At 48.7% G+C, this 24,954-nt stretch overlaps 1 protein-coding gene across 6 annotated transcripts in view; it reads right to left on the bottom strand.

Annotated features, from left to right (window-relative positions):
• CACNA1B (calcium voltage-gated channel subunit alpha1 B) overlaps positions 1-24,954 on the bottom strand; it is a 391,414-nt gene that overhangs the window by 169,909 nt on the left and 196,551 nt on the right. For all 6 annotated transcript variants that reach the window (XM_075324631.1, XM_075324630.1, XM_075324633.1 and 3 more), the window contains exon 6: positions 1,070-1,173. In XM_075324631.1, coding sequence (XP_075180746.1) covers positions 1,070-1,173 — 104 coding nt within the window. The remainder of the gene's footprint in view (positions 1-1,069; positions 1,174-24,954) is intronic.

Genomic DNA, 24,954 nt, shown 5'->3' with positions numbered 1-24,954 from the left:
GTCTATCTTTGCCTCCAACAAAGGACCTGGTCTTGCATAGAGGCCCTCTTCTGTCTTTGTTTATCCCTGCCTCCAACAGAGGACCTGGTCTTGCATAGAAGCCCTCTTCTGTCTTTGTCCACCTCTGCAATCCAACAGAGGACCTGATTTTACATAGAAGCCCTCTTCTGTCTTTGTCCACTCCTGCCTCCAACAGAGGACCTGGTCTTGCATAGAGGCCCTCTTCTGTCTTTGTTTATCCCTGCCTCCAACAGAGGACCTGGTCTTGCATAGAGGCCCTCTTCTGTCTTTGTTTATCCCTGCCTCCAACAGAGGACCTGGTCTTGCATAGAAGCCCTCTTCTGTCTTTGTCCACCTCTGCAATCCAACAGAGGACCTGGTCTTGCATAGAGGCCCTCTTCTGTTTTGGCCACCCCTGCATCCAACAGAGGACCTGGTCTGGCATAGAGGCCCTCTTCTGTCTTTGTCCACTCCTGCCTCCAACAGAGGACCTGGTCTTGCATAGAGGCCCTCTTCTGTCTTTGTTTATCCCTGCCTCCAACAGAGGACCTGGTCTTGCATAGAGGCCCTCTTCTGTCTTTGTTTATCCCTGCCTCCAACAGAGGACCTGGTCTTGCATAGAAGCCCTCTTCTGTCTTTGTCCACCTCTGCAATCCAACAGAGGACCTGGTCTTGCATAGAGGCCCTCTTCTGTTTTGGCCACCCCTGCATCCAACAGAGGACCTGGTCTTGCATAGAAGCCCTCTTCTGTCTTTGTCCACCTCTGCAATCCAACAGAGGACCTGGTCTTGCATAGAGGCCCTCGAGGACCTGGTCTGGCATAGAGGCCCTCTTCTTTCTTTGTCCACCCCTGCCTCCAACAAAGGACCAAGCATCAGTCTTCAGACCTCTGTCAGTTGTATAAAGCTCGATGGATAGACTTGGTACATACAACAAGAGCTCTCCACAGCAAATGTACCAAAATGCGGGCTCCATATCATATGTGAACATGTCCTAAGAGTGCACGAAGAATACAAAGACAATGACTTCTTCTAAAATCAGTACAGGTATAGACACGTTAGAAACTCACCCTGAGAGGACACCAAGAACCAGGTTCAACATGAAGAAGGACCCAACGATGATGAGGGGGATGAAGTAAAGCCAGTTCCACATTGCTCCAACAGCGTCATTGGTCTGTAAAATACAAAGGTATTCGGTATTTAATGAGTTTGATCCTCGGGTCCAAACTAGTGAGAAGACATGTCTATTGGAAACCAACAGTGGAGGTCACCAATTGCCACTAGGGTCTTACTCATGGATGATGTGACCTGTGTGTAATGACATGTTCTCATAAGATTTGGTCCTCACCATTGTCTCCTCAGAAGGTACATGGTATCATGAGCTGCTTACTGTCAATTACATGGGTACAGGAAGATTTATAAGACTTTTAGCCATGGTTTTCCAGAATTTTGGAAAATCTGGAGTCGTGGTGGGATTTTAGACTTTCACTATATCTCACCGCATACTCTGAGTATATAGATAAAATTCAACAACAAGCTCGTAAACCGTAAGTCTTAAAGTACGAACACTTGTTAGAAAGAAGAGCGAATCTTTAAGGTCGGAGAAGCAGAACGCGCCCCGTAGCATGTATCGCTGGCTGTATCTGTACACGTGCGGCGGCGGTGGAGGGGGTGGGAGGTATAGACTCTTTCTTGTAATTGTACATACTGAAGCAAATTTCTTTTTGCTTCCATAACTGATTCATATTTAATCGATGCCTCCAGACATTTCCTGCAGATAACAGGAAACGACTGACAAACCCTTGGACTGGAAACCAGTGCCTGGGTCCCAGGAGGGATGATCGTGGCTTAACGAGTGGGTGCTGATTACACCCTGGCAGAGGAGTTTAACTTACGGAAACCAGGCATAAACTAAAATAAAAAGAAATATATATATATATATATATATATATATATATATATATATATATATATAAAAAATGCCAGAATATGGAAAATCATCTGGAGTACATGGACGTGGCACAGACAAAATAATCATATAGGCAATAATTTCGGCAAAATTACCAAACTGCCTTGTGTTGTCCTGATCTTTGAAATGGATTAATATTTTCACAAATTAAAGGGGTTGGCTGAAATAAGAAAAATATTGCTGCTTTTTTCCAAAAACTGTACCGCACCGCACCCATCCATATTTTGTATGTAGTATCGAAGTTCGGCCCCATTCATATTATTGGAGCTGAGCATCAATGCCAAACATAATTTGGTGATGTGTGTGGTGCTGTTCTTGGACTAAATCAGCCAAAGTTTTCTCCCCCTTTAAACCACTTCAGATGGGTTATGGTGATATCAAGAACCGCTCACTACGGCATCGGAATTGAAATTAACCAATGAGGTGACGCACACAGGAATCGGGCACGTTTCTGGTTTGCTAGACTAGGATAGGTGCACAATACTTGCCGATGGGCACACATCTTGGCAGGTAAGGGTGTTCTGTCATCATCCGCATTGCATGCTTCCGACATATTGCTCTAGACTCGCCGAGTATCATGGCGGCATCAGACGCTGTTGAGACTACAGACTCTGACACTCCTCACTATACTTTCTCTGGCGCTTTTGAGTTGCACAGGAAGACTCGGGCGTCAACCAGTTGTGTGCTCATTAATGATCAGACTAGCATGAGTTAGGTCTACCACAACCAGCAGAACTTATCACATGTACTCCCTGCCTTTTTAAGATGGAGGAATTCGTCTTCCTTTGCCGACTATAGCTTTCTGCTACTCCAGTCTATGTGCTGTTGTTTTCCAGTCTGGTGATTTACTGCCTGTTGCTTGGTGTGCTGTGAAATTCCGCCTATCATCTGGTTATTTCCTGCTTGCTTTAGTTGTTCTCCTTATCTCTTGTTGTCTGATTACTCTGTGTGAGCTTCCTGTTTGATAATAGAGTTTTGGTTTCCCCTGTTTGCTTATAATTGTTGGTGTTTACATGCTCCTGTCCCAGTTTCCCCTGGGATAGGGAGGGAGGGGATCCTAGATCAGGACTAGTCAGGAGCAGGGGTAGGAAGGTGGCTCAGACATCGTCACCATCAGACGTACCTCTGGGATCAAGGACCGCTAGGGTACCCTTGCCTGAGGGCCAGTTTAGGAGCCACAGTCCCCTGTTATCCTTTGCCACCCCATTACAACATCGTTAGATGACCCATTTAAGGTTTTTGGAGCAGAAACTGAGTTTTTAAGAGTTTTCGCACATGTTCTGCCCCAAAAACTCATAAACAAAACTCTGCATGCACATTATGGAGTAACAGCTGACCTATTGAGGTATGTTTTGTGGAGAATGTCCAAGGGACTACATATTACAGGGTGCATTATAATCAAAAGCCCTTTAACAGCATTAAATACCATTATCACAGGTTCTAAACCTGATTTGGCCGCTTGACCAATAGCACAGACTCAATTGAATAACATGAAAATTTGGAGAACAAGAGTCATAAAGTGCAAAAAATATTTTATTGAGTGCAAAACACCAGCAATGTGTATAAAAGCGGACAATACACCAATAAACGGGACAAGATAGGAGCAACACAGATAATAAATAGTTACAAAAAATCAATTAGAATCAATATCATAATGGTGACCCCCCAGCTCTAAGGAAAATGATAGTAATATACTGACGTACGTTTCGCTTGTTTCCTCAGGGAGGAAAAAGAGCAGCAAAACGTACGTCGGTGGGTAATGAAGGAGCATTCCTTCCCTTGAAACAGGACAACATGCACTGGCCACTTTAGTGAGCACCTGTCACTTTAAATCCTGGAGGTTTGATTTTTTTTTTTATATGGTTAATACCCAGAGGCTCCCTTGGGCTATTATATGGAATATCTAATGAAATGTTTTTTATTATTTATATCTAATATATACTCTCTTTTCCAGCCCAAAGTATATTACTATCATTTTCCTTAGAGGTGGAGGTCACCATTATGATATTGGTTCTAATTGATTTTTTTGTAACTATTTATTATCTGTGTTGCTCTTATCTTGTGCTGTTTTTTGGTGTATTGTCCGCTTTTATACACATCGCTGGTGTTTTGCACTCAATAAAATATTTTTTTGCACTTTTATGACTCTTGTTCTCCAAATTTTCATATTACAGGGTGCCCAGACAGACAGGGTGCCCAGGATATGACCCAATAAATAGGAGTGTAGTGAATGATCCAAGGATCATAAAAAGGAGTCAAACATACAAAATAGCCTCTGAGAAGGCAGCACCCTCTCTCCCTCCCCCCCACTGATTTTTATTATACACCTTATGGCGATATTATATCCATTATCCTGTTTCTTGTTTTTCTCGTCGCCCAATACTGTAATGAACACCATTCCTAAAATTCTAAGAACAAAAAAGACTGTGCCGTAAATGTGAGTCAGGTCGTTCTCCCAGAAGACTCCTTCTGCCTCCCAACTCCACTCCCTGCTAATGTGATTTAACATCCGCCTCGCCAACCAAAAGCATTAATAATTAACCCATTCGCCCTGCTCAACTCTTGTGTACAGCGTAGTACATTCCATACAATGCAGACTCAATCGTTTGGACGGAGAAATCTAAATCACATCAATATTTGTTGGCCGCCCTTTACCTTCAAAGGAGCATCAAAGAACATTGGCAAGATATACGTGATTAATCAACTATACTTAACGAGTAATAATGATCACATTTTCATATGTAGGTTGAAACATACTCATTAACTGAAACAAAAACAGCTGTGTAGGAGGTTTACACCTGGGTGAGGAACAGACAAACTTTGCTACAAAGGTGAGGTTGTGGAAGACGGTTTTATGTCTCAGGTTACAAAATCCGGCAAGACTGAAGATAGTAACAAGGCACAAGGTAGTTATACTGCATCAGCAAGGTCTTTGCCAGGCAAAGATACCAAAGCAGACCAGGGTTTTAAGTTGTAAGCTCTTTTGAGGCCTCTTTCACACGTCCGTGCAAAACACACATGTTTTGTAATGTCTGTGGTGTAGGTAGCACGGTGGCTCAGTGGTTAGCACTGCAGTCTTGCAGCAGCGCTGGGGTCCTGGGTTCGAATCCCACCAAGGACAACATCTGCAAGGAGTTGGTATGTTCTCCTCATGTTTGCGTGGGTTTTCTCCGGGTACTCCGGTTTCCTCCCACACTCCAAAGACATACTAATAGGGAATGTAGATTGTGAGCCCCAATAGGTACAGCGTTCCTTATGTATGTGAAGCGCTGCGGAATATGTTAGCGCTATATAAAAAAAAAAATAAAGATTTAGGTGCGTATGTGTGTGTGTGTGTGTTCAGCGTGTACTATCCGTGTGACATCCGCATAGCACATAGACAGCATGAACTAAACGTCTAAACTTACCTGTCCATGGTGCTGATGTCTCCGGCACTGCTGCTGCTTCTTGTCCACGGTGCAGTGAATATTCATGAGCATAATGAGCGGGGATCGGAAGCAAGTGACAGCAGTGCTGGAGACCTCAGCAGTGGAGACAGGTGAGTATAGAAAAGCATTTTATTTCACAGACGCATGTTTTCTCTGGTACGTGTCACATGGAGTACATCAGTGTGCGGGCTGTGTGAGATCCGTGCTACCGGACAAAAACGGACATGTCGCTGTGCGGAGCACACGGACACACGTATGCTCCACACGGACACACGGTCAATGTGAAAACACGCTTGTGTGTGCAAACCCATTTATTTTCATGGGTCTACTTGTGTCCGTGTCTCCGGTACGTGTGAAAACGAACATCACACGTACGGGACACACGAACGTGTGAAGGAGGCCTAAAGAATCACCAAGCAATGGCCAACGTTAATGACCCTAGATGCAGTGGTTAGCGAACGAAACTTAGTGGAGCAGATGAAAGACACATCATGCTTAATTCCCTATGAAACTGATAGATTTCCAGCAGTGGCATCAGTGCAGGATTGGAAGCAACCAGTGGGAACCAGCGACACCTATAACTGTTCGGTAAAGTACGGTAGTCTTCATAGAAGAATTGCAGTCGAAATACAAAATCTTCCACAAAGTAAAGCGATGCAACTACACATAAAAACATAGGAACTCAGGTGCAGAAAAATGACAGTAGGTCCAGACTAATGAGTTAAAGGGGGAATTATTTGGCTGTTACACAAGGCAATTTGTTCCTGAAGGGTTGGAAAGTGGCACAAAAATGTATGTCTGCAGAAAAAATGAAGCATGGTGGAGGTTTTCAACAAGGCTGTTCCTCAGCTAGTGGATTTGGTCAGGATTAATGGAGTCCTCAATAAAGACAAATCCAGGCAGAGAATTCTCCATCATATAATACCATCAAGGAAGCATCTGACTGGCTCTAAATTTATTCTGCAGCCAATCAACGACCCAAAGATCCAGCCAATGTCATTAAGAAAGATGAGCCCTGGAAGTGATTATCCGGCCCCCGCAGAGTCCTGGAAGGGATGATCCGGCCCCAGCAGAGCCCTGGAAGGGATGATCCGGCCCCCGCAGAGCCCTGGAAGCGATGATCCGGCCCCCGCAGAGCCCTGGAAGGGATGATCCAGCCCCCGCAGAGCCCTGGAGGGGATGATCCAGCCCCCGCAGAGCCCTGGAAGGGATGATCCAGCCTCCGCAGAGCCCTGGAAGGGATGATCCGGCCCCCGCAGAGCCCTGGAAGGGATGATCCGGCCCCCACAGAGCCCTGGAAGGGATGATCCGGCCCCCACAGAGCTCTGGAAGGGATGATCCGGCCCCCACAGTGCCCTGGAAGGGATGATCCGGCCCCCGCAGAGCCCTGGAAGGGATGATCCGGCCCCCACAGTGCCCTGGAAGGGATGATCCGGCCCCCACAGAGCCCTGGAAGTGATGATCCGGCCCCCGCAGAGCCCTGATCTCATCATCTCGTCTGTCTGGGATCGCATGAAGAAACAGAAGGATCTGCACAAGCCTCATACCCAGAAAATCTAGGGTCAGGTCTCCAAGATGTTTGGAACAACCTCCTGCCGAGCTCCAACAACTTTGTGCAAGGCACTGAGAAGAATTGGCTCAACTTCAGTTCTAGTTTAATAACTCTTTTCCAGATGCCCCATCCGTTGCCTCTCAGTGACGTGACAGACGACGCTAGGACTCTTAGCCGTCACGGGGTTGGTTTCTTGGGATTGCACATTTCCACAAATTTAGCTTTGAGGATTCCAATGGCCTCGCACACAAACAAGGGGGGTTATATATTCCTATATAGTTAGTAATATCCTTTCGGTTTATCACAGAATCCCGTTTTATCGGCGTTAATCATGGCGCACCGTGGCAGACATCGGTGCACATTACACAGCGCACTGGGAAATGTCTCCAATACCCGGGACGGCTGATAAATGATTGTGTTACAGTATGCGGCTGACACATCCATTACTCAGCAGGATAAATGCATCCACATATTACGTAGAAGAGTCCGCGCAGCCATTGCTAGAAATGTCACCGTTTCTTTGTAAACAGCCAGTTGTGGACATGTCCAGAGTCAATATATAGAGTTTGGATTAGTCATTTTTACCTTTTTTTAAAAGGTATTTGTAAATGGCCCCAAGCCTGCACTATTTTTTTACACTCCAACAAAGAATGTGGGCAGCGTCGGATAAATCATACTCAAGACAGAGAGTTGGTTGCGCATGCGTAATATAAGAAACTAGATTTTTGGGCCTTCTAACCATAATCCTGTCTGGGTACAGTGTGGGTTTTGGTTTCCAGACATGTCCACGTCAGATCTGGCCGTTTTGGCACTAGGGAGTAAAAAGGATTTTAGCATTACCCGGTCAGTAGTGGAAGCATACGCATTGTGCATGTGACATCTGACATTGCATTGTAACCATGCATGTAACAAGGATGCATGTTCAGATGAGGGGGTGAAAAATCCTAAATCGCACACAAGTTGCAGCCAAAAAACAGCCTAAATGGTCACGTGACTTCAATACCATAGCTAATAAGCGAAGATTTGTACGTTTTTAGGGATGGATATGGATTGACCTGTCACAATGTAACTGCAGGTGTGCGAGGACTCCCGTCGAGTGTCGCAACAGAGAGGGAACACCAGGAGGGCACAATACAAAGGAGGACCCAGCCGCTAAGGAGAGAGGAGTGGGGTCACCTCCTAGCACTCACCTGAAGCTGATCCCTGCGCTACCGAACGTCCACAAATGGGTCCTTCCCCTGTGCGCTGTCACATGCCTAGGCCCTTGCTGGCCTTGCACTCACCCTTACTAATGAAGGCCAGCAAGACACTAGTCTCGCCAACACAATAAGACAACACAAGGGTAAGTAAGACAAACAGGAGGGGAAAAACACACCAATTAACACTCCAAGGTTTATTCAGCAGGAACTTCGCAGCAGTAACAACACCACAGCTCTGCAGAGACAACTTCCTTTAACATGGACAGCATAGGTATGAGCTATAGTCGGCATTGGGAGGAGTGAGGAGCTGGCCATGCAATCACCCTGACTAGGCCATCAAGATGCTATTCCTGCCATTCCAATAAGACAACATGAGGAAGGTAAGACAAATGGGTGGAGAAAGACACAATAAAAAACACTCCAAGGTTTCTTCAGCAGCTGCAACAGAAACGGCACCACAAATATGCAGCAACAAGCTCCTTCAACATGAACAGCATAGGTATGAGCTATAGCCGGCATAGGGAGGAGTGAGGAGTGGATATTTAGAGCAGAAGGGAGTGGCAGCAGCTGAGGTTATAACTACCTGTTAGATCACTGCAGGATAGAAAGGAACCTCAACCCCTTCAATACTGGATGGAATTAAATATGCTGCAAACAACGAGGGGACACTAAAGCGATCAACAATACGCTGTGAGCTTCTGATCCCAGATCCCTCCCGAGATCACACTTGTGACCTCACCACGGTCAGAGCACTGTTGCATCTATTTTTTTTGCTAGAATTTTTCTAGGGGAAGCTGATCAAATTGTGTGAGCCCAGTTGCCAATGACAAGGTGGCCTCTTCTGATGGGGCCCTACACTATCAGACCTATCTCTCCCAATACGGAAGAGTTAATTATAGACCACTTTGTACAATTTGTAAAAGACCATTTATAAAATGTTTGGCATAAATTCTCCAGCGTGCTCGGCACTAAATATCCAGGAATCTCTCATGTATTGTCAATGAGGGATTCGCTCGTGTCCACGATATCATTGCCTCAGAGTCTGATACTATTAACAATTCAAATATCATTTTCATCTCCATGGTTCACATGGAGGGAAAATGAAAGGGAAATGTAAACGATCCGGCGCTTTTACTAATTAAAATATATTTGCATAACCTTCCTGTGGCTACTCGATTGGAACCGAAAGCTCAATACAATAATTCAGCAGATTGGTATTATTGTTCTCGGAGGATCATCGATGATTAGTGATGCAAAAGGATAAAAGCTATGAAGGGTTTGCGGTACAAGAACAATTCTGGGGTAATGGTCATGTCTGCGAAACCAGGGACCATATAGACAGGAACATCACCCTAAATCCCAGAATCAATCTTGTATCGATCGTTTGCAGCAATTCACACTGGGAATGTGCTTCTGTAAAATGCGTAGAAATTGTCCTAATCCAAAATATCGATGGCATATACTAACTGTAGCGCTGGTGCCCCTGGACCCTATCACTGAGAGGCACTGGGTACATAAGGCACTCTCCCACTAGGGGAGGTGCCCAATCAGCGTAATCAGTTAGTGATTCGGTGCCCTAGCCAGCTAATTGTCAGGTCCCCTTGTTCACTGTGCTTCTGTTACAATGTACAGTGCCCTTGCCTATCTCCCGGTCTTCTCGATATCCTTTGTTCATCTTTCTTAGACGTGCCACAAGCGTCAGCTGCCCCGGAGGTCCTTGCTAGACTAGAGAATGCGCCTGTCCACCCCGGCCATGCCACCAGCCTCAGCTACCCCGGAGGTCCTTGCTATACTAGAGAATGCGCCTGTCCAACCCGGCCATGCCACCAGCCTCAGGTACCCTGGAGGTCCTTGCTATACTTGAGAATGCGCCTGTCCACCCCAGCCATGCCACCAGCCTCAGCTACCCCGGAGGTCCTTGCTAGACTAGAGAATGCGCCTGCCCACCACGGCCATGCCACCAGCCTCAGCTACCCCAGAGGTCCTTGCTATACTAGAGAATGCGCCTGTCCACCCCGGCCATGCCACCAGCCTCAGCTACCCAGAGGTCCTTGCTAGACTAGAGAATGCGCCTGTCCACCCCGGCTGTGCCACCAGCCTCAGCTACCCTGAAGGTCCTTGCTATACTAGAAACTGTGCCTGTCCACCCTGGCCATGGCATGAGCCCCAGCTACCCCGTAGGTCCTTGCTATATTAGAGACTCTGCCTGTCCACCCTGGCCATGCCACCAGCCTCAGCTACCTCGGAGGTCCTTGCTATACTAGAGACTGTGCCTGTCCACCCTGGCCATGGCATGAGCCTCAGCTACCCCAGAGGTCTTTGCTATACAAGAGACTGTGCTTGTCCACCCCGGCAGCGCCACCAGCCTTAGCTACCCCGGAGGTCCTTGCTATACTAGAGACTGTGCCTGTCCATCCCGGCTGCACCACCACCCTCAGCTACCCCGGAGGTCCTCGCTATACTAGAAACTGTGCCTGTCCACCCCGGCTGTGCCACCAGCCTCAGCTACCCCGGAGGTCCTTGCTATGCAAGAGACTGTGTCTGTCCATCACAGCCATGCCACCAGCCTCAAATTCGCCGGTGGTCCTTGTTTCACTGGTGTCTGTGTCCGCTTGTCCCCGTGTCCACCCCTGCCCTAGGGGTCAGCTACCACAGTCCCGGTCACTACCCTGGGAGTGGCACCTTGTGTCTGCCTTGTGGTGCCCCTCCCACTAAGGGATAAGCCCAGGGTCCCTCTATGGTCCAGTGGGTCCATAGAGAGACCCACCCATGTTACACTAACATTTCCGAAACATCTGGAGCATGAGATCCCCGCACTTCCATCCTTGGCTGCTTTCAGTGAGGTTATGAATGGATGAACCTGGGCAGCAAATCATCAAGATCCACTGCTGGCAGCTTCTTTTGCAGATAGTGGACAGAGATGCTGCAGCCGTGGTTCCCAGTAGCACCAGCAACATGCGACCTAGTGTTGTGTTGAAAAACGGATCCTGGGACACTGGAGAAATGGCCGCACCCATTCTGCAAGTCAAATTGGACATCACATACCATATACAGATGCGCATAGGAAGAATATTATTTTTAAATGTTTAAACTTAAAATAAATACTAATTTTAAATATATTTTACTGTTATATTAAATATTGAGATATTTGCGGTACGTTACAAGCAAACGTGACGGTGTGGATATATATTTTTCCCTGTTTTATATAACATAATTGCATATATATATATATATTTTATACTATTCTTGTATACAGTAGCGACAGTTCATTGACAAGATGCTGATTAAAGCTGCAGATCTGTCGGGAAGCAGCACCCCGCGTGTCACTGCCATTGTGCATTCTAGTACCGGGACGTAGCCTCTGTTGGTACGTATAATAAGTGCGTGTGACGACTGCCTGCAGCCTGTTCTAGATCACTATATATAATAGATGTGAGATTCATTCCCGCTTGGCTGGATCCAGCTTCTAAGCTTTCTTTCTGCGCAGAGAAACAACTCCTTGCTCCTTCCTTATTTATCTGATTTAAAAGGTCCTATTGTATCTTTCTGCTAACAGTCCGGATTTGAAAGAATCTTTTTTTTTTCAACTTTTCTTTATTTTTCTTTTATTGATGAATCCTATAATGAGCTCAGTGGGTGTTGTCTAAATCATTATGCTGAGAGCCCCCCCTAGTGGTATTTGTTGGTAGCAGGAATATTATAACTTTACCCCAGCTGTGTGGCTGCTTATCCTTGATGGGCAACGTTCGTGAGGAATCTTAGCCCAATCCTTCTGGGAAATGGCCTTTAGGTGACTAATATTCTTGGGTTTATGTGCTACAATCACCTTCTTGAAATCCCTCCAAAGCTCTTCTATGGAGATCAAGTCAGGCGACTGTGATGATCTCTCCAGCTCCACAATCATCTGGAACTTCTTCTGACACCAAGGGTGGGTGGACTGTGAGGTCTGCATTGTCTGCTACTTTCAGGTAGTGTAGCTAGTGATCCTCTAACTTTGAACTTGTACATGCTCGGGTGCTCGGTACTCATAACTAGTGATGAGCGGGCACTACCATGCTCGGGTGCTCAGTACTGGTAACTAGTGATGAGTGGGCACTGCCATGCTCGGGTGCTCAGTACTGGTAACTAGTAATGAGCGGGCACTACCATGCTCGGGTGCTCAGTACTGGTAACTAGTGATGAGCGGGCACTACCATGCTCGGGTGCTCAGTACTGGTAACTAGTGATGAGCGGGCACTACCATGCTCGGGTGCTCAGTACTGGTAACTAGTAATGAGCGGGCACTGCCATGCTCGGGTGCTCAGTACTGGTAACTAGTAATGAGCGGGCACTACCATGCTCGGGTGCTCAGTACTGGTAACTAGTGATGAGCGGGCACTACCATGCTCGGGTGCTCAGTACTGGTAACTAGTAATGAGCGGGCACTACCATGCTCAGGTGCTCAGTACTGGTAACTAGTGATGTGCGGGCACTACCATGCTCGGGTGCTCGGTACTCATAACTAGTGATGAGCGGGCACTACCATGCTCGGGTGCTCGATACTCATAACTAGTGATGAGTGGGCACTACCATGCTCGGGTACTCGGTACTCATAATTAGTGATGAGCGGGCACTACCATGCTCAGGTGCTCGATACTCATAACTAGTGATGAGCGGGCACTACCATGCTCGGGTACTCGGTACTCATAACTAGTGATGAGCGGGCACTACCATGCTCGGGTGCTCGGTACTCGTAACTAGTAATGAGCGGGCACTACCATGCTCAGGTGCTCAGTACTGGTAACTAGTGATGTGCGGGCACTACCATGCTCGGGTGCTCAGTACTGGTAACTAGTGATGAGCGGGCACTACCATGCTCGGGTGCTCAGTACTGGTAACTAGTGATGAGTGGGCACTACCATGCTCGGGTACTCGGTACTCATAACTAGTGATGAGCGGGCACTACCATGCTCCGGTGCTCGGTACTCGTAACTAGTAATGAGCGGGCACTACCATGCTCGGGTGCTCAGTACTGGTAACTAGTGATGAGTGGGCACTACCATGCTCGGGTGCTCTGTACTGGTAACTAGTGATGAGCGGGCACTACCATGCTCGGGTGCTCTGTACTGGTAACTAGTGATGTGCGGGCACTACCATGCTCAGGTGCTCAGTACTAGTAACTAGTGATGAGCGGGCACTACCATGCTCGGGTGCTCAGTACTAGTAACTAGTGATGAGCGGGCACTACCATGCTCGGGTGCTCGGTACTCGTAACTAGTAATGAGTGGGCACTACCATGCTCGGGTGCTCAGTACTGGTAACTAGTGATGAGCGGGCATTGCCATGCTCGGGTGCTCAGTACTGGTAACTAGTGATGAGCGGGCACTACCATGCTCGGGTGCTCAGTACTGGTAACTAGTGATGAGTGGGCACTACCATGCTCGGGTGCTCTGTACTGGTAACTAGTGATGAGCGGGCACTACCATGCTCGGGTGCTCTGTACTGGTAACTAGTGATGTGCGGGCACTACCATGCTCAGGTGCTCAGTACTAGTAACTAGTGATGAGCGGGCACTACCATGCTCGGGTGCTCAGTACTAGTAACTAGTGATGAGCGGGCACTACCATGCTCGGGTGCTCGGTACTCGTAACTAGTAATGAGTGGGCACTACCATGCTCGGGTGCTCAGTACTGGTAACTAGTGATGAGCGGGCATTGCCATGCTCGGGTGCTCAGTACTGGTAACTAGTGATGAGCGGGCACTACCATGCTCGGGTGCTCAGTACTGGTAACTAGTGATGAGCGGGCACTACCATGCTCGGGTGCTCAGTACTAGTAACTAGTGATGAGCGGGCACTACCATGCTCGGGTGCTCAGTACTGGTAACTAGTGATGAGCGGGCACTACCATGCTCGGGTGCTCAGTACTGGTAACTAGTGATGTGCGGGCACTACCATGCTCGGGTGCTCAGTACTAGTAACTAGTGATGAGCGGGCACTACCATGCTCGGGTGCTCAGTACTGGTAACTAGTGATGAGCGGGCACTACCATGCTCGGGTGCTCAGTACTAGTAACTAGTGATGAGCGGGCACTACCATGCTCGGGTGCTCAGTACTGGTAACTAGTGATGAGCGGGCACTACCATGCTCGGGTGCTCAGTACTAGTAACTAGTGATGAGCGGGCACTACCATGCTCGGGTGCTCAGAACTGGTAACTAGTGATGAGCGGGCACTACCATGCTCAGGTGCTCAGTACTGGTAACTAGTGATGAGCGGGCACTACCATGCTCGGGTGCTCAGTACTGGTAACTAGTGATGAGCGAGCACTACCATGCTCGGGTGCTCAGTACTGGTAAATAGTGATGAGCGGGCACTACCATGCTCGGGTGCTCAGTACTGGTAACTAGTGATGAGCGCGCACTACCATGCTCGGGTGCTCGGTATTGGTAACTAGTGATGAGCGGGCACTACCATGCTCGGGTGCTCAGTACTGGTAACTAGTGATGAGCGCGCACTACCATGCTCGGGTGCTCAGTACTGGTAACTAGTGATGAGTGGGCACTACCATGCTCGGGTGCTCAGTACTGGTAACTAGTGATGAGCGGGCATTGCCATGCTCGGGTGCTCAGTACTGGTAACTAGTGATGAGCGGGCACTACCATGCTCGGGTGCTCGGTATTGGTAACTAGTGATGAGCGGGCACTACCATGCTCGGGTGCTCGGTACTGGTAACTAGTGATGAGCGGGCACTACCATGCTCGGGTGCTCAGTACTGGTAACTAGTGATGAGCGGGCACTACCATGCTCGGGTGCTCTGTACTGGTAACTAGTGATGAGCGGGCACTACCATGCTCGGGTGCTCGGTACTGGTAACTAGTGATGAGCGGGCACTACCATGCTCGGGTGTTCAGTACTGGTAACTAGTGATGAGCGGGCACTACCATGCTCGGGTGCTCGGTACTGGTAACTAGTGATGAGCGGGCACTACCATGCTCGGGTGCTCAGTACTAGTAACTAGTGATGAGCGGGCACTACCATGCTCGGGTGCTCAGTACTGGTAACTAGTGATGAGCGGGCACTACCATGCTCGGGTGCTCGGTACTGGTAACTAGTGATGAGCGGGCACTACCATGCTCGGGTGTTCAGTACTGGTAACTAGTGATGAGCGGGCACTACCATGCTCGGGTGCTCGGTACTGGTAACTAGTGATGAGCGGGCACTACCATGCTCGGGTGCTCAGTACTAGTAACTAGTGATGAGCGGGCACTACCATGCTCGGGTGCTCAGTACTGGTAACTAGTGATGAGCGGGCACTACCATGCTCGGGTGCTCGGTACTGGTAACTAGTGATGAGCGGGCACTACCATGCTCGGGTGCTCAGTACTGGTAACTAGTGATGAGCGGGCACTACCATGCTCGGGTGCTCGGTACTGGTAACTAGTGATGAGCGAGCACTACCATGCTCGGGTGCTCGGTACTGGTAACTAGTGATGAGCGGGCACTACCATGCTCGGGTGCTCGGTACTGGTAACTAGTGATGAGCGGGCACTACCATGCTCAGGTGCTCAGTGCTGGTAACTAGTGATGAGCGGGCACTACCATGCTCAGGTGCTCAGTACTGGTAACTAGTGATGAGCGGGCACTACCATGCTCAGGTGCTCAGTACTGGTAACTAGTGATGAGCGGGCACTACCATGCTCGGGTGCTCAGTGCTGGTAACTAGTGATGAGCGGGCACTACCATGCTCAGGTGCTCAGTACTGGTAACTAGTGATGAGCGGGCACTACCATGCTCGGGTGCTCGGTACTGGTAACTAGTGATGAGCGGGCACTACCATGCTCGGGTGCTCGGTACTCTAATAAGTCTAATTTGCAATGAGGGTGAATAATTTCGGTTGAAACTGTAACCCCAGAATGAATCTTGGTCATGAAATGAATTGTTTCCGTTGCGGATGCGATGCGATGAACATAATATGTGTAGTGAAGATAACGGCCACAAGTTGCCGCGATGTAGAAACCGTCCTGTAATAGGATCAGAGAGCTTTGGGGATTGTTCCCTTCATTGATCTAGAAGATCCCGAATCCAGGATCTCTGCGCTCCTTAATGGCCGCGCTCAGTTATTGGACTGAGCCTTTTCTTCCTCACGAGGAGATATTGAAAGGTTATGAAAACACCATGTAATGAGCACAATTCTGCTTTACTGATGTGTTTAAATACATTTAATTTCCCCTTAGTTTCTGTGAGACGGATGAATTTATTAATTGCATTATTAACAGCGGGGTATCTATCTCCGACTCGTCAACTTTCTGAGAATGTCTGGAAGACTCCTGGAAAAAGGAGAGATCTCCTGGACTCCTAGAAGAGCTGGCAAATATCCCAGGTGCCCATGCACTCACGTCTTACTCTCTGGGCACCAGTTATAACCAATTAACCTGAAAAAAGGACGTTATTAGATCCCCACCAGTCTCTTTGCTTCGGTTTCCAGTGGAGACATCATAATAGTGGCCAATGTGTCACCGATGTGGCCTGTGCTTGGCTGGAGTGATCATGTGCCAGTTCCAAAGACTAGTGGAGAACCCAGGAAAAAATATGGAGAAGCAGTAGGGGATATATAGGTCACTGTGTATATATTGTATGTATCACAGAAGTGATGTAAATCTGGATGTCTGTTCTGGGACTTGAAGTGCCATGAGTCTAGTTACGGCGTACCATGGCCAAGTTTTACGATTGCTGGAGAGATGGGTGGGTCTGGCTATCCACATACCACCACCCATGGGTGCGTCTCATCTGTTAAGATGGAGACTGTTTGTTTGCCACATGTTCATTGTGGGGAGACTGTGATGTCTCCAGGAAGGAATCCTCAGAGAGAAGTGAGGATTTGCTTTTGTGTAAAGAGGTTGTGAAGCCTATAGAAGGAAACCTCTAAAGAGAAGAGAGGGTTCACTTCTTTTGACTAAGGTCAGTGTATGAAGGTTTATGATACCTCCAGAAAGGTACCTCTGGAGAGGGGTGTGTGTACTGGCCGGGGTCAGTGAGTGGGGGAGGCTAGATAGGGATAGCATGGCACTTCTGGTTGGGTGGTGCACAAGTAGGTTCCATGATGTATAGATGTTGTTAAACCTCTGGAAGAAATACTCTGAAGAGAAGAGAGGGTTTGCTTATTCTGACCGGAATTAGTGTATGGAGGTTTGTGATACCTCCGGAAGGTACCTCTGGAGAGGGGTGTGTGTACTGGCCGGGGTCAGTGAGTGGGGGAGGCTAGATAGGGATAGCACAGCACTTCTGGTTGGGTGGTGCACAAGTAGGTTCCATGGTGCACATTTGATTGAGCAGAGCAGCCCCGTCCACCATCATACCTCTTGCCTGCCCTCATTACACCTTAAAGCAGTCACAACCTCCACACGTAAACCATCTGTGCTCTCCTGTCCCGGTATCACTGTGTTTATTCCGGAAAACAATCAATCTCTCATTCGAGTGCAAACCATCACTCAATAATCTGCTAGGAACACCGCACAACTCCGTCCTCATGAATGATAAATAAAGAAGCAGCAGACGTAAGCTTCCCCTTGTTCGGCCGAGAATCCAGCCAGTAAGAGACAAGCTATTACTGGGATTTACCATCACCCTCCCGAAAAAAGCGGCGTCCTCATTTCACAGAACCTTCAAATCTCATTGACTGCAACTGGATCAGCTGCACTGATGAACGCTCCAATATATGACAACGCAAAGAAAACGCCGGGGTCACATATGTTCATGGCAGTGCCAGCGCTGCTGCCGGTTATACCATTAACAAGAGAACAACATAGTATGAAAAATGACGAAGCCTTCAATAACTAATGCTTTCTGAGAGAGACAGTTGAGGCATTTTTCCTTCCTAAATGTTCCCCCATCACCTGAGGGATATTATGAGTGGAGTAATCGAAGCAACTCGGCCACAAAGTGGAGACCTCGTAATGTTACAGGGGAGTTAAGCGGGCTTTACACGCTACGACATCGCTAGCAATTGGTAGCGATATCGAGCGTGTAAGCACCCGCCCCCGTCGTGTGTGCGATATCGTGTGTTCACACGCACTTACCAGGTCGGCATCATCGCTGTGACCGCCGAACAATCCCTCCCTCAAGGGGGAGGGGCATTCGGCATCACAGCGACGTCACCACGACGTCACTAAGCGGCCGGCCAATCAAAGCGGAGGGGCGGAGATGAGCGGACGTAACATCCCACCCACCTCCTTCCTTCCGCATTGCGGCCGGCGGCAGGTAAGGAGAAGTTCCTCGCTCCTGCGGTGTCACACACAGCGATGTGTGCTGCCGCAGGAGCGACGAACAACATCGATAATCAACCATTACCGATTTTTGGTTTTAGGACGACCTTTCCATGGTGAACGATTTTCACCATTTTTGAGGTCGCTTAAGGTCGCTGGTCAGTGTCATGTGGCGCCCTGGACAAGCCAGGGGACACAGAGAACAACACCTACACACCCCACACTCCCGGTCAGGCACACCGAAGTCAGACACACAACCCTTGTTGCCTTCCTCCAGGGGCTGATGATCACACCAGAGGGTGGGCCAGGCGGTTGGTCCCGCCCACCGAGGAGTTCACAGTCCTGGAGGCGGGAAAGGAGTCAGATAAGCTAGGGAAGTGAAAGTGAGAGGAAGGAGAAGTGGTAGTGGAGCAACTAACTGACAGCGTCCGGGTGTGTGGCCCGGGCGGTACAGCAAGGTTGGCAGACGGTGGTGACCGTCTGCAGGAGTGGCCTATCGGAGTTACCGTAAGGACCGTGGACGGGCGGTGGCCTGGCGGTACCGGACCGGTACGCGAAGAGAAGCCAGCACCATCTGGCAGGGGCTTAAGGACCCCGGCAAGGCTAGGAGTTGCCGTGAATTTGCCGAATTCATTAGTGAAGGGAACCTCCTGGGTTTCCCAACAGCCAAGTCCCGACAGAAGGCAACAGTCCAACCAGGAGAGGGAGACACCGCCACCGCCAAGGCAACAGTTTCTCAGGGCCAGCGCCTGCGGACAAAGGGGCTCCTCCAGCCCATATCCAAGCTGGGGAGCGGGTTACCGGTGGGAACCCATCGGAACCATCTACCGTACATAGGCGCAGGGAAAGGCAGTCACCATCAACCTGCCGGGAGGAACAACACCGCAGCCGTCTGTGGGACCCGTCCATCCAGCCGTGTGTTTTACCGAGAACTGTTTCCTCATCATTGGCTGAGTGAGTACCACCATGCTGTGCGGCACAACGCTGCCCCTGCGACCCTGCACGTCACCAGGCCCCGTAACCCGCCTGCCATCCATCCCTACCCCATCACCGGGCCCCGGGACAACCAACCCCCTACCCACGGAGGGGAGAACTAACAACAAAGCTGCTCTCTGTCACCGCTCCCGGGATCCCCGTCTAGAGTAGCGGTGGTGTCACCAATATCACCACAACCGTGGGTGGCGTCATGGACAATAAATCCCCACAGTCAATCCCCTTTTCACTCACGTGTGAGGAACGCCGCTCGAGTCCCCGGGATCCGGCCCACCGCTCGAGCCACCACCGAGCAGCAGCAGCCGCAGCAGCAGCGGCCGGACCCGAGCAGTGGTAGAGCGCAGCGTCCCCTCCTCCGCCCGTGACAGTCACACGCTGCGATACCGTTAATGCCGCCGGATGTGCGTCACTAACAACGTGACCCCGACGATAAAACATTAACGATATCGTAGCGTGTAAATCCCCCTTTAGAGGGCAGAAAAGTCCCCACCGCTCTGCTGACCCCATAACTGGAGAGTCCAGACCTCCACTGGTAACATCAGCGCAAACACTACACCTGCCGGGAGCTTCATGGCCGAGCAGCTGCAGCCGTACATCACCAAGCACAATGCCGAGCCGTACATCACCAAGCACAATGCCGAGCCGTACATCACCAAGCACAATGCTGAGCCATACATCACCAAGCACAATGCTGAGCCGTACATCACCAAGCACAATGCCGAGCCGTACATCACCAAGCACAATGCTGAGCCGTACATCACCAAGCACAATGCCGAGCCGTACATCACCAAACACAATGCCGAGCCATACATCACTAACCATAATGCCGAGCCATACATCTCCAAGCACAATGCTGAGCCGTACATCACCAAGCACAATGCTGAGCCATACATCACCAAGCACAATGCTGAGCCGTACATCACCAAGCACAATGCCGAGCCGTACATCACCAAGCACAATGCCGAGCCGTACATCACCAAGCACAATGCCGAGCCATACATCACCAAGCACAATGCCGAGCCGTACATCACCAAGCACAATGCCGAGCCGTACATCACCAAGCACAATGCCGAGCCATACATCACCAAGCACAATGCCGAGCCATACATCACCAAGCACAATGCCGAGCTATACATCACCAAGCACAATGCCGAGCCGTACATCACCAAGCACAATGCTGAGCCGTACATCACCAAGCACAATGCTGAGCCATACATCACCAAGCACAATGCCGAGCCGTACATCACCAAGCACAATGCCGAGCCGTACATCACCAAGCACAATGACGAGCCGTACATCACCAAGCACAATGCCGAGCCATACATCTCCAAGCACAATGCTGAGCCGTACATCACCAAGCACAATGCTGAGCCGTACATCACCAAGCACAATGCCGAGCCGTACATCACCAAACACAATGCTGAGCCGTACATCACCAAGCACAATGCCGAGCCATACATCACCAAGCACAATGCCGAGCCGTACATCACCAAGCACAATGCTGAGCGTCGGATGGAGCGGTGTAAAGCCGCCACCACTGGACTCTGTAGGAGACGTGTTCTGTGCAGTGACGGATCACATTGCTCTATCTGCGTCTGATGGAGGAGTCTGGGTTTGGTGATTCCAGGAGATCGTTACCCCCTGACTGCATTGTGCCCGCTGTACAGATGGTGGAGGAGGATAATGCTCCGGGCTGTTATCAGGGGTCGTCCTCGGCTTCTTACTTCCAGAGAAGGGAAATCTTAATGCTTCAGCACAAGACATTGTGGACAATTGCAGCTTCCGGCTTTGTGGGAACAGTTTGGGGAAGACCCTTTTCTGTTCCCCCATGGCTGTGCCCAGCATACACACATGGAGGGGGGAGAAGATGACCGGCCGCACAGAGCCTGGACCTCCGCCCCATCCAATAATGGAGATTATGAGCTCTGCCTCTTCCCAACACTCGGGTCACCTCACAAATGTTCTTCTGGATGAAGGAGCAAATATTCTCACAGACGCTTCCACAATCTTGTAGAAATCCTTCTCAGAAGAGGGGGAACCTTTATATTTCCATATTAATGTCTATGGATGAAGGATGGGAGGTCAGAGAAGCTCCTGAAGGTGCAATGTTGGGGGGGGGGCATATATTTTGTCTATATAGTGTATATTCCCTATAAAGGCAATGATTGCGCCATCCCAATATAAATAATGGATAAAACAAAATAAAAAAATACTCCTTTGGTGAGGACATTGATGCAGACAACTACATGGTTTCCGCCGCTATTTCTAGCGTTATCTGAGAGACATCACAATGCTTCTTTGTGTTACTTGCACCCCACTGCGAGACATCTTTGTTGTCTCCACTTCCCCTATATTGTGCCTGCAAGCTGCTCGCTAAGGCAGTCCATTAATCATAGAAAAGCATAAGGCTATAAATCGGGATCTTACATAGGTGCAGACGAACTAACATCTCTACGCCTCCCATTGCACATGGAGACGACGCACAGATGGAGCCGAGCGGTTTGTCATTCAGCAAAACCAATCATTGGATCGCAATGGGTTATCAGTGATTTTCCATGGGACTGCTGTGAAAAGATGGGAAAAATGGCCTTCCCAATTGGTCCATGCTGTGCACAAAAAAAAAATAGTGCTGCATAGTGTATAAATCATACTGCTATAAGGTGACCATATTGTGCATCAAAAAAACCACCAGTGTCTATGTTCCTGATCTCATGGTTGCATACAGGCTGTATTGGAGAAGTCACAAGTGCTGTAGCCATGGTGTCACGCTCGGACAAGGGGGCGCAACATAGATGGGGATGGAAAGGGAGAGGAAGGCCCTGATGATAGGGAGCAGGGGTAGAGACACCTCCTAACACTAACCTGTGTCAACCCTGAGCTCCCCTAACGTCCCTATACAAGTCTTTTCCCTCGTTGCCGTCACGTGCCTAGTCCAATCTGTCCCTCTACTCACCCTGTATAGTGCCAAGGCTGGTGAGTGCGATAGATGTCACAAGTAGTGTAATAACACACAGAGGAATGAGGTCAGACAGGGGAATCCAGACAAAAGGCTATCCAACAAAACTTCACTGCTGCAGCCAAACACCAGGGCTGCAGACAACACGGCTCCAATAGCTGAACTCCAGCAGAAGACTTCCACCATTGCTAGAGACTTCCTCCCTCCAAGAAGGTAAGAATTGAATTAATCTATTACCAGCCTCAGGTGATGGAACATGTGACTATTTAAAGGCAAAGGAAATAGTCAAAAACTATATGCACCTGAGATGAACTAACAAAGAACTACCAGCAAGGAAAGAGTCCTCAACCATTTCTGCACTAAAAGAAAGCAAATACGTTTTATATCCAGAGTCTCACAACGCAATGTGGGACTCAGATCCCAATCCTGTCACACATCTCTCAAGGACCGGAGACCCTTGTGACACTAGGGTTACCGGCAGACGGCAAGAACCGCTGAACCCAGTGATTGGCTGCAGCACTGTTGACATGACGTCACTGCTGCACACTATATATTCTCACGTGAACAGCGGTGGAGACCTTTAAGGACTACTTGAGTACAGAGTCTTACTGGTAATGGTAAAGGAACCCTGTTCTCGAAGGAAGGTAAAGTATCTCACGTAGGGGTTTGCCACCTGCGATACTCCCAGCATATCCTGATAGAAGCACGAGTTATATATATATATATATATATATATATCTGTGTGCACACATACAACTGTATAGACATACACATGCACAGTTACTACTGTACACATACATTCACATACAAAGAGCTGGAAAAAAAAGGCATCACAAATACCGGTATACTGCATTGTATACCTTGTATAATGGATATATCCGTGCTAACAGATGATTTATGGCACTAGAAATAGTCATATGCTACAACAATAAAACATAGGGGATAGGTGCAGTGTGACGGGAGTATGTTGCGCAGATAGACACAATGGCGACAGAGAGGGAATAAGCAGGAAGATATATGCCGGAGATGACGAGATATAGTAAGAGCGTATGACAGATTACAAGATTCTCATGGATTTAAAGGGGCACTAGAGCTAAAATTTGTCTCCTCTAAATTTGCTGTACAGGTGATTGCATCTTATATGTGCCTGTTATCAGCCATTTTAGGGACAACCTTTAGGAGGAGAACCTAAAGCTACAGCCAACCACTTCCTTTTTCTAGGTTTACCACATTGGACTGTTTCCCAAAAAAATCATTAGTCCATATTGATGATATGTAAGGAGTATGTTTCCTTGAGGAAAGAGTTAGAGAGAGACGCCAAATTCAGGTGACAACTGTGGCGGAGTTACAAAATATACAAGGCTGGGCTGGCAGTGAGAAGGCGGAGTTGGCGCCAGTATTACCGAGGGAGCAGATGTGTGCACAGCAGGTCAGGCCTGTGTCGCCTGGGGTGGAATCATCTGGGAGTGTGCTAAGCCCAGAGGAACCCGAAGAATGCATACAATGTCTAGGAGAACCCAAAGACTGAATATCATTGCCAGAGGAACCCAGAGATCAAATACCATCCCTAGAGGAACCCGAAGATCGCATACCATCGCCAGAGGAATCTGAAGACCAAATACCATTGAGAGGAACCCAAAGACTGCATACCCTCTGTAGAAGAACCCAAAGACCGAATACCATTGCCAAAGGAACCCGAAGATCAAATATCATCACTAGAGGAACCTGAAGAACAAATACCATTGCCAGAGGAACCCAAAGACTCTTATCAGAGAAACCCAAAGACCAAATACTGTTGCCAGAGGAACCCAAAGACCAAATACTGTTGCCAGAGGAACCTAAAGATTGCATTCCTTTGCCAGAGGAACCTGAAGACCGCATATCTTTACTAGAGGAATCCGAATACCACATACTTTGCCATGGGAACCCGGAAATCGCATACCTTTGCCAGAGGAACCCGAAGACCGCATAACATGTTGTCAAAGGAACCCACAGACTGAATACTGTCTCCAGAGGAACCCAAATCTGAAACTATCACCAGAGGAACCTAAAGACCAAATACTGTCAGTAGAGGAACTCGAAGACCAAATACCGTCAGTAGAGGAACCCGAAGACCAAGTACTGTCGCCAGAGAAACCTGAAGACTGGATATCATTAGCAGAGGAACTCGAAGACCAAATACCGTCAGTAGAGGAACCCGAAGACCAAGTACTGTTGCCAGAGAAATCTGAAGACTGGATACCATTACCAGAGGAACCCGAAGACCAAATATCTTCACCAGAAAAACCTGAAGACTGGATATCACTACCAGAGGAACCTAAAGACCAAACATCATTATCAGAAGATATCACAGAACACGGTCAAACACCAAAGATTGGACAAGAACCTGAGACTGAGAAATGAACATTTGTTCCAGAGCTGTATCCAAGTGAGCTGGGCCGTTGGTTCTTGCCATGATTTCCGGTACCAAGAGAGAGAATCGCTCATTACTAAAGTTAACAGTCGGTGTAGTGCATTTCAACATAGCTGCGCCCCATTAGTGAACCACTAGCATAAATATGCATTGTGACTATACGGAAGGGCGACACTGACGCTCCCTTGACAGAAGAAGGACTGGG

The sequence above is a fragment of the Anomaloglossus baeobatrachus genome, chromosome 9, assembly GCF_048569485.1.
Source record: "Anomaloglossus baeobatrachus isolate aAnoBae1 chromosome 9, aAnoBae1.hap1, whole genome shotgun sequence".
Lineage (NCBI taxonomy): Eukaryota > Metazoa > Chordata > Amphibia > Anura > Aromobatidae > Anomaloglossus > Anomaloglossus baeobatrachus.
Note: the sequence above shows the minus strand (reverse complement) of the source record. Positions and strands in the feature narration are given on the sequence as shown.